The sequence below is a fragment of the Bombus impatiens genome, unplaced genomic scaffold (genome assembly GCF_000188095.3).
Source record: "Bombus impatiens unplaced genomic scaffold, BIMP_2.2 scf_0166, whole genome shotgun sequence".
In the NCBI taxonomy this organism is placed as follows: domain Eukaryota; kingdom Metazoa; phylum Arthropoda; class Insecta; order Hymenoptera; family Apidae; genus Bombus; species Bombus impatiens.
Window position 1 is genome coordinate 185,797 of NT_176585.1, and position 14,010 is coordinate 199,806.

The window sequence follows — 14,010 nt, forward strand, 5'->3', positions numbered from 1 at the left end:
TTTATTCGACTTATGATAAATTTTATCGATTTCATTTTATAGAAGATTATTTTTTAAAAACAGAATTCACATCGATACACACACGAAAAAGAATGCCTCTTTCACTTTGTTAAAATTGGAAATTGTTATTCGTCCAGTGATCGAATGGCTTCCAGATAAACGATGTCGATAGTTGAATTATTTTTAAATGAAAATTTATGACGTAAATTATTTTCATATGGAAATTTTTAATCAAGTAGGACCACCTGAATCGATACATATTTCTTTGCAATTATATCACGATATTTGGTAATAAATGTTGCTTCCAGATAAACGCTATCGATAAATATAAATTATTCTGAATGAAAATTTTTCATATCAATCGGTGATGTGTCTTTGTTCATTCGAATCAGTATATGTCTTTTTAATTGTATTTCAATTTTCCCCAAACTCAATGTTTTCCTCCATTATATATAATTCTTTGATAGAACAATTAACAAACTAAAACTTACACTTGGTAACTATTTTCATAGGAAGAAAGACGCGTTTCGCGAAATTATCTGGCTGGCTTTTATTCGTCGAAAAGTTTCAGCGAAGCGTAAAACCAAAGCAGAATCGACTCGGTTCGATTCAAAAGTGTGTATAATGGCTGGCATAGTCCAAAAGGAAGTCGACGAGCGCAATTCTTATCGTTTCTTACGACCGACAAAAAGAGAGTAAATAATTTAACCAAAGAACAGCGATTCGATTGTACGATTCGATGGTTCATCGTGAAGCGCCAAAGCTCATCGAACGTTTTTGCTACTTCGGCTCTTTTCCTCAACTTTCAGTTTCGACTTTGGCAATTGGAGCCGAAAGGAAGTTACACTTTATTCATCGAGCCACTTCCTTGTCTGTTTCTAACAGGAAGATCGAGGTGTTCCGGTGTTGGGACGCGTGCGAAAGCATGAACGCCAATGAATTGCATTTAACGACACCTCGTTACTTTTTCAATCTCCCCTCGTAAACGAATACAGAACCTTAACACAGAGGTAAATTAAAGGAAGAAAGTAAATCGAAATAGTTCGCGCACGAACAACGTTTGTTCTAGAATTGCCGGGATCGAGTCTTCACGCAGATTAAACCCGGAGATTATTACTTCAGAGTCAACAATCTCTGAAGTCACAGGGACCCGGTTAACTACATTCACACTGTACTAACTATAAACCTAACTTTCTTGAAAACGTAGTCTCTCAACAAATTCTATTCACAGTACGATCACCTCCTCGGATTTTCTACCACCTGTTACAATACAGGCTACGCCATACAAGCAAAATCTATCGAGCTTTCCGGATCCGCGATTTCATTCATCTTCAGCGGCCACGAATTTTCGAAAACCACTTTCAAAGTCCGCAGCTTGATCAATTCAAGCTCCTGTGAACTATCTTACTATGCTTCTTCAACTTTGTATTAATCTCTGAATCTTCTGAATCTTGAATCTTCCGGATAAAGAAAATGTGACGAGAGCTGTAAATCACAGAGTAATAAATTTCAATCGAACTCTGGTCGCTGAGTTTGTTAATCAAGCGAAGGAAAATCGAAACCTGATCGTTGCAAAACATAGATGCACAGTTTCTTCTCTCTTAGTTTCACCCCGACAGTTACACTTCTTTAAATTCATTGACACGCTCCATCAAAAATATAATCGATAGGATATCTAAGTAATCATCTGTGGCATATCACTATCGACCGATCAGAATTGAACTAAACTTTGACAAGATCTCGAACATTTAAACAGATTCTTATCAGATTTCAGATTCGAAGATTTCAGATACGATCTGAAGACTCATTTTGACACAGTTGTCGGAGCACAAGATCGTATTATATAAACGTATAAATAAAAACACTAAAAACTTAAACATCGCTCATTCGATGAAACTTTCCCGACGTAGTTTCGAGCAAATGGAACTCAATTTCGTAATCATACCGCGGCGGAATTCTTATCCCGGAGGAAGGTTCATTTTGACGCAAAGAGAACGGACGTTACACAGTTGAAGCGACGCTTGAAATTGTTGCAAGCAGTGCTGAAAATTTCCAGGTCGATCTCGCGGCGACGCGGAAACGTGGTCTAATTTAAGAAACATTCGAGCAGAGGGAATCGTGTCGGTGGCACGGTCGATCTGCCGAGCCAAACGTAGGGTCGCTCGGTGCTGCCTGAATGGTGGCCATAAGGTAGCTCTTTCCTCGAGGAGAAGCGCCAGGAACGAGCAGAGAGGCTCGTAAGGTTGCGATGAAACGGCTTGGTAGGAGTTGCATTTTTATCCGGCCCTGGTCTGTGTCGACGTAGCAGATGAAAGCGGTTATGCCGGCTCCGTATATTGCCTCGTCCTTTTGTCTCCCCGCCAGCCGCGCGAGCAAACACCAACCCCCTTCGCCAGCCACGGTTTTTCCATCTTTTGCTCTCTTCGTGCCGCGACCTCAAAGCCAGTTCTATTTCTGGTGCCATCCGACTCGTATACTCGAGTAAACTGGCATACGACCAAATGCCGTGATACACCGAGCCCCTGCCACGCCGTACATTCTTCTCACCCCCTAACGTTATGACCCACCGCTCACATTCCGCCTTCCCACCCCACATCGTGGACCATTACGCTCTGCCGTGTGCTGCTTACGTTATTATTGTATAAATCAGCCGCACGCGGCGCTGAATTTTCTTCTCGTTATGTACAAAGCCGATTTCCAGCAGTCCTGCGCGGCCTGCATCGATTTACCTTCGACGTCTGCCTGAACAATTTTGAGCATGGATTTCTGAAATGGTTGTTTTCTTGGGTTTGTCGTTGTGGAGAGAAGATTGAAATTAAATAGCAGACACGAAGATACTACAGGCTCGCGAAGGTATACACGAAACATTTTGAAGTTACGCTAACTTTGTTACTATTAGGTCGTCCGAAAAGTTTCTTTCGTTTTATAAGGAAATAATGGATGCACAACATTTTCCGTTTTATATTATTTCGTCGAATTACGTATGATCCATTTTGTTCCATCAAACTAAAGATCACAACGTTCGACAAATTAGGTTTCATATTTGTATAAAGATGCGTTGTTGTAAAAGGCGTGCCTGTAAAAGAAAGACACTTTCCGGACAACCTAATACTACTTAATCGACTATCATCATCGTATTGATGAATACCGAAAACAATTTGGAAAATGTATACAGAAATTACATGATATTAATTGGAAACGTTCAGATTGTTCTTCAATTTCACCAATATAATCATTCGTGCTTTACTTTCACAGCGATTTCACAGCGATGGACCATTGAAAACAGATCTTACAGCGTCGAAAACCATGTGTCCATCGGACTTTGCATCCCTCGAGACTTCAAGCGTTCCTAACAACATTGTAGTATCTGACTTGGAAATAAACTTCGATAAATATACATGTTACCGATTCACCAGATTGCATCTGTATCTTATCACCACGTTATTGTTTGAAAAAAGATTCCCATAGTAGGATACCGTGGAAGAAGGTGCATAAAAAGCATATCGGAAGCGTTACGGTTTTCCCAGCGTCGATTTAATTACCGATTAATCCCAGCTTCTTTTGTTCTTCTCACTGAATAATATCTACGCTCGTCCGGCGAGCATGGTTGCTGCTCGTATCGCCACGGTTGTTTTAATAACGGCGATAAATCTACGGCTGGCTGAATGTATCCGAGGCAGGGACTAGTACCTCTTTTTGTCATCGGTGGATTATTGCGTCCCACCGTCTCGCGACGAANNNNGCGACGAAACGTCGCGGACCGGGTTCGATTCCGTTGCCTGGATATTACGACATTATTAAAAATCGCCAGGCCGCGCGCAGAACGATCGCAATTTAGATTCTTCGTCTTCCATGCCATTTCGACCGTTCTTTTCCTCCTCGTCCCCTTCTCACATTCTTCTCTTTCCCTTGTCCCAAAACAAATCATTCAGACCGATCGTTTATCCTCTCACATTCTCGCGAAACGACCAATGGGAAAATGGCAACTGGATGCAGATCGGAAATGACTGCAGCCCGATAACCGGATATCTAATATCCCACCGTTTGCCCCGTCCAACGTTGAGAAATACGAGCGATCGGATAAGCAGTGTTCACTGACCATACTCGGTCGTTACCACGAGCCACTGTCGTTCCGTCTTCGACGTCGTTTCATTCTCTTCTTTTCGTCCTTTAAGGCTCGGGCTACTTGTCTTCAAGATCGTGAAAAATATTAATTGCTACGAATATGTTCGATCGTTGCCACGTTATCGAATCGTTATCGCTTCGCCCTTCTTCTCTTGGCCCTATGAAGCTTTATACCTTTTTATCATCAAGATCGTGAAAGATATTATTTGTAACGAACGTACTTGATCGTTATTACGAACTATCGTCGAGTGATCGGATAAGCTCAGCATTTTCTGATCATACCCGATCGTTACCACGATGTTTTTAAGTTCAGTTGCTTGAAAATTGTGAAAAACATTAAGTATAACGTGCATACTTCTTAGTCGTAATTATAATATTAAGTCTATTCAACGAAGTATTATCGAGTGTTTAGGCAATATTCGCTGATCATATTCAATCTTCAAAGACTTTAAGCTCAAGATCGTGTCTACAAGGTCGTGAGAAATATTAATTGTAAGCAGCGTATTCGACAGCTGCCATGAACGTTGACATTTCACCCTCTCCCTTTGGCCCTTTAAACTTCGTGCCGTCAAAATCGCGCGAAATATTAATCGCACCGAGAGGAAAGGCTGGCGCAGCTTTCTGAAGCATCCTCGGTACTAGAGGTGTGCTACTTGTCGTCAAGGGTCGCAGAAACTTTTGCTCATAACAAGACGAACGAAAATGCGAAAGGGAATGGATAATCAGAAGGAATTATATAGAGACTACTTTGCATCCTTCCATCGTGATTTTCGCGTCTTTTCGGTATATCAACTAGCCCGAGCACCGTGCATCATTGAGGCGTTGTTATTTGTCGAATTAAGTCGTTTTTCAGCGAACTACGAATATTCAACATCTACCCAATGAGCTTCTCATGAAGCTGAAAACGCCATCGCGTTCGAAGCGTCGAATTGGAAGAAACGTGGACGGTGATCTTGACGAAGATATATTTGCCAAGCGCAAGTACCTTTGGACCGCTTTAGACCGAACAAGTCGAATTAAGGATCGAATTCTTCACGTGAACGTAGCCGGTGTTCAGGAAGAAAACTCATAAGAATTGATGAACCGAGTTACGGGGAAACTCGTAAGAAATAGTCCGCGAGTTGAGAAACTCGTGAATTTAACTGAGTAATCAGTAAACTCCCATTTGCTCGGCCCCTCCCCTCGCCCCTAAGCAGAACTGTGGAGTGAAAGTGGGAAAGTAGGATGGGGAGGATTAATTATTTAGCCCGAAGCAATAAGATATGTCAAAGGTGGCTCTAACTATGGAACGTGGAGCTGCTGGACCGGTTCATTGCTGCGTTTTATTAATGGTGCTTGCCAGTGACATAAGAAAATAGCGATTTTATTTTCCACGGCAAGAAAGAGTAATTGCACCGTATATTAACTCGGACTGGCGTTTAAATTACTCGGCGTTATTGTTGCAAACGATAAAAATAGTTGAACCAGTCTCTCCGGTTTACGCCGTTGGATAATAAAATTATACCAGCATAAATAATATGACGCCTCGTCTCGACCCGGCGTTTCGTCTTGATAAATAAAATTTCGCTGGAGAACAAGGAAACACGAGGCGAAGGAAATACGAACTTTTCACTCGGTTCCCTTTCGTTCTCTTCTCTCTTCTCTTCGTTCTTTTCTCTCCAAACGATAGAGATTTTCACGCGTCGCTCCATTAAATTCCACCTATACGTATCTCCCTTCCACCCTTTTCCTCTTGTTTTTCTCTTCGCGGCCGAACTTTCTTTTTAACAGTCTCTATCCTTTATCTCGGCCATAAGGTAACGACGTCGTAACATGTTACTATGTTATGTATTACGTTGCTCGTAACACGGGTGTAAAGTAGCGAGGCGGAAAGGAAATAAGTCGTAACAGAGCGCTGATTTACGGGGCGCAAGTGTGCATTCCTATGGCTCCAGTTTTAAGGGAGGAAACCGCATTTGTAGTCGTACATATCAGACGAATCTATGTCGGCTAGATTAATACTCTTCATTTGCTGTGCGAGCTTTTATTCATTCGCTTCAATAAATATACTTGCATTTGTCGATCGATCTGTTTGTTTCTCGTTTCGACAAATTGCGATTTTAACACTGGAACTGTCGACGACTAAAGTGTGAAAATCAAAGAGATAAAAATGAGTCGTTTTTGAAACAAACAAGTCTTCATCCACAAACTTTACAGAAGATCGTTCAAGCCTCCAGAAAATACATTGTTGCAAATCTATATCTTAAGTAAATAAACCTTTATCCATATATCTTACCAAAAATTTCTTGCAATTTATAAAATTATTCGGAAACATACTAAAATACTCATATCGACGATCGAGGCATAAAATTTACCGTAGAAATCAGAACGTAGGTTTTCTGAAAAAGGCAAGCAAGTCTTTATCCAAAGACAGTCCGTAAAATTACTGGGAAATATTTTAAGCGATTATCGATCAAGCGTGTCAAGATTCTGGAAAAAATTAACGACAGTAAATTTTAGTGGATACTCCTAGGTTAATTTCCAATGGCTGAAATTAACTCAAAGTTGATCTTCTTAAACTAGAAAAGTAATTTTAAGAAGCATTTGCATGGCCTGATGGCAGGTTCGTGTTTAACACGACGGTAATTCCATTACAATGTATTTTCAACGTCCTGCGCGATCTTGTTTCAGGTGTCCTGGATGAGAAGCAAGGACCTCCACATTCTCACGTCGGGAAATACTCTGTTCAGCTCGGATACGAGATTCGGGCCTCAGCATACACCGGGTAGCGACGCGTGGACGCTCAGGCTGGACAACGCTAGGAAGACAGACAGCGGCAAGTACGAATGCCAGGTGAACACCGAGCCCAAAATGATGTATGCTGTTCAGCTGTCCGTGCGAGGTAATTGCAGTTACTCTCCTAGTTCGCCTCTTTATTTAAATCCGCCCACTAAATTGAATTGTCCTTAAGCCGGTCTTCGTTTAATAGGTTTGCCGACTCCTAACCCGGTTGAATATTTTTCACAGTATTCGCCCAGCGATTTTTAATTATATGGTAATACTTGGAAATATCTGAATGTAATATTTCCATGAAAGGGAATGATCGATCTGATCGTTTTGCAGAATTATTTGTGACACTTGATCATTGAATCAGGACCACTCACGAATTTCAATATTTTTCAATCTTCTGGTAAAAAAGATATAGTCAGAGACGCGAATGAAGGTCCTTTTTTTATAGCAACGTTTATTAATTTCTGAAAGATGTTTTATCTATGATTCGTACTATCATATACTTTGAGTTCTAGAAATTCGCCAAATATTTTTAAGTTTCTTAATTTTTATGTTCAAATGGGGTGGTACAGCGCACAGGTGATTTGACGAGATTCTAAATATTTTCAACGCCATTTAAGTCTTATCGTGAATTATCTCTGTTGTTCTTAATCCTAAATCTTCTAAATTGCGTGACAAACGGTACTTCGATGACTAACTGTTTCCACTGTTCCTTTTCAGATCCTGACAAACCGGAGGGTTACGACGAGCCACACTCTCAGCAGACGCGAATAAGTAAGTGAGCATCGTGAAAACGAAGGTTTATTTCCGTCCAATAGTACACCGCCGCGAACGAGTTCCATTAGTTCCGTTTCCAACAGTATCCTCGCCATTGTGTCGGAGATTTTAATAGACACGGAGATAAATTTAAAGATCGTCGCCGTCTAATTTCACCAGCGACGCGTTTGTCAAACTAAATTTAAGTCTATCGGTTGCACGGAACAACGTCGCGGACAGGAAGCTGGATAACTATGACAACGCGATATTTTCATACACGTGGGGCAAGATTAAACAATATTTTCAATCAAAACCCAACGATAAATCGTCGTCCGCAAGTCTGACATTTTATTGCATACTGCACACTGACACTATGCAGATATGCAAACGTCAACGATGCAATCAAAACTTCATTGGAAGCTTTTTCATGTCAGATATTCGTACAAAATTAATCTCTACATTTTTTTAGTTCTTTTATTTCGTTCTTTATCCAAATTTGTGTATCGCGCAGAGTTTCTATATTCTGCATCCATTTTGTGGTAACTCGATAACTGTAACATTATCCTGCAACTGCTATCCCAGGACGAAAGTGTTTTTCGTATACGAATTCGTAAATTAAATCGCCAAGACGCCCTGATCGATCCACTTTTCAGTGGATTTAAAAATACAATATTCACGCTTCGTGTGATCTTCATTCCGTGAGAACTTTCCAAAGAGGATTTTCCCAACTCTTTACAAGTACAATTATCCTTCGTTGTGTTTGTTTCAACGGAACGCGTTCGACTTTTGATTCGCGCGTTACATTTAAATCGCATTTTGCCCGACGCAATTCCCAAGTCGCGAAAATGAATTTTTCCACGTGCAAATTATACGCGACTCTCAAAAGCAATACGGTGTATCGCGGCGTGTTTGTACGTATTTACAAACTTTTGAACGAGCAAATTAGTAGATATTTCAGTCGGCCCTCGTAACATTGAGCGAAACTTTGCCGCTACAATTCGCACATTTCGCTCTCGCGAAATGTATTATACAACGCACCAAATCCAATTCCCGCATTTCTAATTGTAATACTCAACTATATAAATTTAAATTTTCGTAATCGTTAAATGCATATAGGACAGATTTTTTCAGTAAATTTTGTCACCATGTTCCACGAGTATAACATGAAATTTGGGTTATATATAGTTCGAAGCTTCATTAAAAAGTTATAATAAAAGTAGGAAATACGAAGAAAATAATATCAAGTTGATCAATTTCGCGTTATTAGACTTTTATAATAATACGTGGATTACTTCGAAGAAACATTTGTGTCGAACTCACACGAAAAATTGATGCATTTATTGAAACGAAAAGAAAAAAAAAAAGAAGGGAACTTCATAGAATAATAAATTCAACATTTTACTGCCAATTTTCGAAATGGTGAACGTTTTGAAATAGGACATTTATATCTATATTTATACCTATTGATTATATTAATTGTAAAATGATACTCGTTACTTTTTTTCGTACTTTCCAAATAATTTTTTAATAAAGCATCGCACGATTTATATTTCCTCTCATCTATATCTATGAAATAATGTAATAAAATTTACTGTAAAAAAATTGGATCTCTGTGTAGTATAGTTATATGGTAATAGTTTGATAAATTTTCCAAACGTCGGTCTATTTCCTGCCCTTAACTATGCGACGGTATTAATGGAGTTTGATGTATTTTACTGATGCGAAGAGGGATGTCGTGCCATCTTTATACACTGTTGGCCCGTTAAAAAATCATCCGATAGACGCTTCTTATTCCTTCAACAAGATCCAGTCGACATCAATCACTTAAAGATAAGTGCGCTTCTTCGCTGGCTTTGACGGCCGGGATCTGTCGTCGATTCTTCTTGCAGCGTCTTTCTAGACGCTTCATAATTCTTTCCAAGTTCCATCATTTCATGCCCGAGACGCGAGATTTCTCGATCTTTTTCTTTATTGCTTCCAACTCTCGACTGAAATTCATCCCCGTCGCATCGACTTCGAATCGATGCGATGGTTAAAATTTAAGAGCAGCGGAAAAACAAGCATCCCTTTCTCAACTGATTGTGAGATATCTCCGTGAAAATCGATTAAAGTGCTTTTAAACAAGATTGCACGCCAAGTATTACAGCGACGAGAGAGATAACTGCGAATCAACGGATATACATTGATGATTAGTAAATTAAAACTTTTAAAGATAGCAGAACTTACTGCGTATCTAGATAGAAGAAGCGTAATTGAAGTGTATTTGAATTAAAAACTAATAGAATTTTATAGTTTGTAGAAAATTGTGAAATTTACTTTATAATATACTTCAGCGATATAACGCTATCAGAATTTTTCAATATTTTGATTAAGTCTGCGGGAATAATCGGTAATTGATTTAGTCGAACGATATTCTTCGAGTCGTTGATGGAATTAAGCTACAGATGTTGAAAGATTGAAAATATTTCCGAAAGAGTACAATAAAATGGTAGAAATGCATTCAGAAGATATCGTGTCTCCACTTTATATCGAAATAAGTAGACCGACAATTTTCTAGAAACTATGAATTCTACTCAAGATAATAATCCTCGAATTCAAAATGGAACGCCTGTTATGTCCAGGATTTATTAAAATTGCGCGATAAAACTACGGAACTTTTTCGCGAAATAAAACGAAATAAAAATCAGAGGCGGATATAAACTTCATCTGAAATTCTCAAAAAACGGAAGACGTTAGCTCGAAAGCAAAGAGAGATTATTTTCTAAAGAACGCCAAGTTGTCTATTTATGTCCATGAAGGATGGCAACCAAGGACGTCGAATAATAATTAAACATCAAGATAGGAGGACAATTATCATCGAAGTTAACAGCGAACGAGAATTGAAGAAAGCAGGAGCGGCGATGGAAAAACAGGCTGCCGCGGCCGTGTAATAACGGAATATTTCGCCGAGGAGAAATGCAGTTCCCCGAGGATTAATTCAAGTCTAATAGGATTATCTTTAATCCCAGTAGTCGTGGAAAACCTCCTCCGGTTCTCGCCAGTCTTTTTCCTCGTCACCTGCCGTGACCGTAACCGTGCTTGCACGGCTACTGGAGAATAGGAACGTGACGTTAAACGAGTCTTAGTCATCGGCTCTTTGCCATCTCCTTCGCGCTGAATAATGTATGGTATGCTTGTCCCGACATTATCATACATACACCATGGGAAAGGCATCCCTTGCGAAACACGCGCTACCGCTCCCATTGTTTTTCCCTTTCGTCTCGTAATGAATTATTAGGCCGCGTCGTTGCCCTTACGTGAGACGGTTCTCTTGTTTCTTCGCACTTCAAAGTCCAATTTCCGGACTGAGGATCCGGCTACCCGAAGCGAACGAGGAACAGAGCCCTTCTCTTCTCCATCTTATCCATCCATCCACGCTCTTCTTCTTCGTTGTCTTCTTATTTTTCCACTGGCAGAGTAGAAATAGGTCGCGTTTTAATATAGCGAGCCTTAAGTCTCGAATTGTAATTGTGATCTCTTTGCCACCGACTTGGTGCATTCAAAGGGATTTTCAGGTTACCCCGTGGTGATTCTTTTGCCTCTCAGACTGTCCTTGAGCGTGTTCTTTCTCAAGGGTCCAAGAAATCTTTGCAGTTTATAAATTCAACTGGATTTTTTCTTCTGCTGGTTGACGGAGTTTTCAAATCGATCTTTTCACGAGGTTCGTGTGATTCGATTTAATGCGGGAATTGGGGCGAATGGAACACGACGTCGCACGGGCTAGGGAAGAACACGCTGTTTCACGGTGGCACGCATATTAAACGACCACTTGTGCCGACCCTCTAAATTAAAATGTACAAACTTGACAGTACATACGTCCTGCAGGAAAGAAAAACCGTGTTACGCTGCCGGTCTTTCTCGCCGCTGGAAAGCTATGCTTTGTAAAGCTGCGCGCCGTCTTGTATGCACGGCTCAAGGGGCAAAGCTAACGTTCTCATTAAGTAAAATTATCGCGCAACACTCGTCGGTTACCCTCAATGGCGCGTATTAAAGCGGTCCATTAACGGGAAAATCTTTTAATATGTACACTATGCTTCATTCGATGGGATAATAAATATTAAAGTAGGATTATACCAATTAATATAATAATAAATAAATCGATTTAATCCGATGCTGTTCATAAATAATGTTGCCCATAGATCGATAAGCGACAATTAATCGAAGATTAATTAAAGTCTAATGAGCCTGGCTTCGATAAATAAAAGCGAGAAATTATTAGCAGCAGTAGTTCTTAGTTTTCTATTTTTCATTTGGTGACATCGTTCCGTAAATCTTGACTTCGTCGTGCTGCACGGTTTTTAATGAATCTACTTTTTCAGCCGGAAAGGCATAAAACACGTTCCGTTCTTTTTGCCGCAGGTTCCTCCCTCGGTGTAATTACTTTCTTCTCGGATCTCCAGCCCATAAGCTGTTTAACATTGTTTTAAACGCATGGCGCGCGGCTATCTTTATTCAAACGAACGTGCATACCTAGCACGGCATTTTTAAATACACGGCACATTAATCGGAATATACGAAACTGGTCAAGTCTCCGTAATAAAACCCTGAAAAGAACGAACGACCCGAAAAATTATTCCATTCACTAGAAAATTGTATATATTTATAAATGAGCCATTTAGATGCCAACGTGATGATCAATTCCTCAATTTTATTACTACAATATACGATCAGAAATTGAACGATCGTTCTTAACGAGGTTGGTCATATTAGTTTCTATTGCAACTACATTATAGCTATAATAAGCTATATATATAGCTATATAGCTATAATAAGTAAATTTGTTAACGTGATAAATAAACGCACTGTCGTTCGTAGGTACTTGCACGCCTGGCATAATTTGATAAAAAGCTTCACATTTTTCATATTTTTGTTCTTCTACTATAAATTCATAACTGAGATCAAACGTAATTCTTCATCTATGACATATAACATCTATATACATTTTTAGAATGTGACTAAATACACACACGAATTAATTATATGGGGAATTATTTTTTCAATACAAACTATTGTCTTCGTCAATATTCGTTAACTATATATTGCCTAAAATTATATTATGTTAGAGAATTTAATTTTATATAATTACAGCAATCGAGACAAGAAATGTGTAAATACCGTGTGCTCTAAGTCCACACAACTGTATCTAGGACATACTAAATTTTTACTGGAAGATGTTGCCTGTCGTATGATATTTGTCCATACATGGTTTACAGGTTACGAGAGCACGGCACCAGTGGCTGCCATAATGGGTCCACGGGAGCAGAGGGTGCCATCGGGGTCGACGATCACCTTGAGATGCGTCATATTGTCCCCGTATCAGACGCGGCCCATCAGGGGCGTGCAATGGCTCCGGGATAACAAACTCCTAACATTCCAGGTAATACAGCCTCGTGTCTTCTCGTGAGACAGACTCTAATGAAATTTTTTACACCGGATCCTCTTTCGACATCGACCCCTTGCACACCCTCTCTCACGAGAATCTCTCGTCTCGAACGAAAGAAATACGATCGTAAATCATCTGGGTGACGGCGGACGCGACTTGAACGGCTACGAACTTCAAGCCCTTCCTCGGCTTACGAGATTTTTGTTTACACGCGTCGAATTTTCTTCTCCAGAGAAATTGAATCGGGAAGAATCGGAGGGAGATTAAAAACACGATTGGAAAAACATACTGAATTTTTACAACGAATCACAGCAACTGAAACGCAGTTTTTTTTACAATGACATTCGAGAGTGTTTGTTGTTTGTGGAATCGCGTCGAATCGAAGTAATTACAACGAACGTTTAAATCGGTTCATAGCGGAATGAAAAATGCGATCGAGACCGCGATAGGCGAACTGCTGAAAATTTATCCGTGGAAGCTATGCGCAATTCATCTCGGCAGATTTATTACGAAATTACAAACTGTGAACGTTTGGCGAGAGGGGCGAGAGGGCGAGAGAACGAGGGGCTGACCGGAGATTTATTTAATTTTCCGCACTCGCGATATATTTCGATCGTAATATTCGCACGGTCAACAACCGGCGAACACCGTTCGTGGGATAATGTGTGCTTTCGAGATAAATCGCTATTAATCGTAAATATGTAGGTGGTAATTCGCAAATTCATTGGTGTAATCAAGTAACCGTTGTTCCATCAAATGCCACGATAAAACAAAAAAAAGAGAAACGGAAAGGAAAGAAAGATACGTCGCGAGCGATTTTCCTAGCGCGTCGTGCACCGAATTTCACGTTGCATTTCCTGTGTTTGCAGGCTGCGCGAGGGGGAATAAACGTGGAGACTGAAAGAGGCGCGGCTCGAACAGTCTCGGAATTGACTCTG

General features: G+C 40.1%; 1 protein-coding gene and 1 long non-coding RNA gene across 5 annotated transcripts in view; one reads left to right on the forward strand and one right to left on the reverse strand.

The window, feature by feature from the left end:
• LOC105680442 overlaps positions 1 to 14,010 on the reverse strand; it is a 115,237-nt gene that overhangs the window by 89,361 nt on the left and 11,866 nt on the right. The gene's annotated exons all lie outside the window — the stretch shown is intronic.
• LOC100740009 overlaps positions 1 to 14,010 on the forward strand; it is a 111,789-nt gene that overhangs the window by 83,700 nt on the left and 14,079 nt on the right. For 2 of the 3 annotated variants that reach the window (XM_033319564.1, XM_033319565.1), the window contains exons 3-6: positions 6,796 to 7,006; positions 7,615 to 7,668; positions 12,903 to 13,066; positions 13,942 to 14,010. In XM_033319564.1, coding sequence (XP_033175455.1) covers positions 6,796 to 7,006; positions 7,615 to 7,668; positions 12,903 to 13,066; positions 13,942 to 14,010 — 498 coding nt within the window. The remainder of the gene's footprint in view (positions 1 to 6,795; positions 7,007 to 7,614; positions 7,669 to 12,902; positions 13,067 to 13,941) is intronic. The other variant, XM_033319566.1, reaches the window with a different exon arrangement.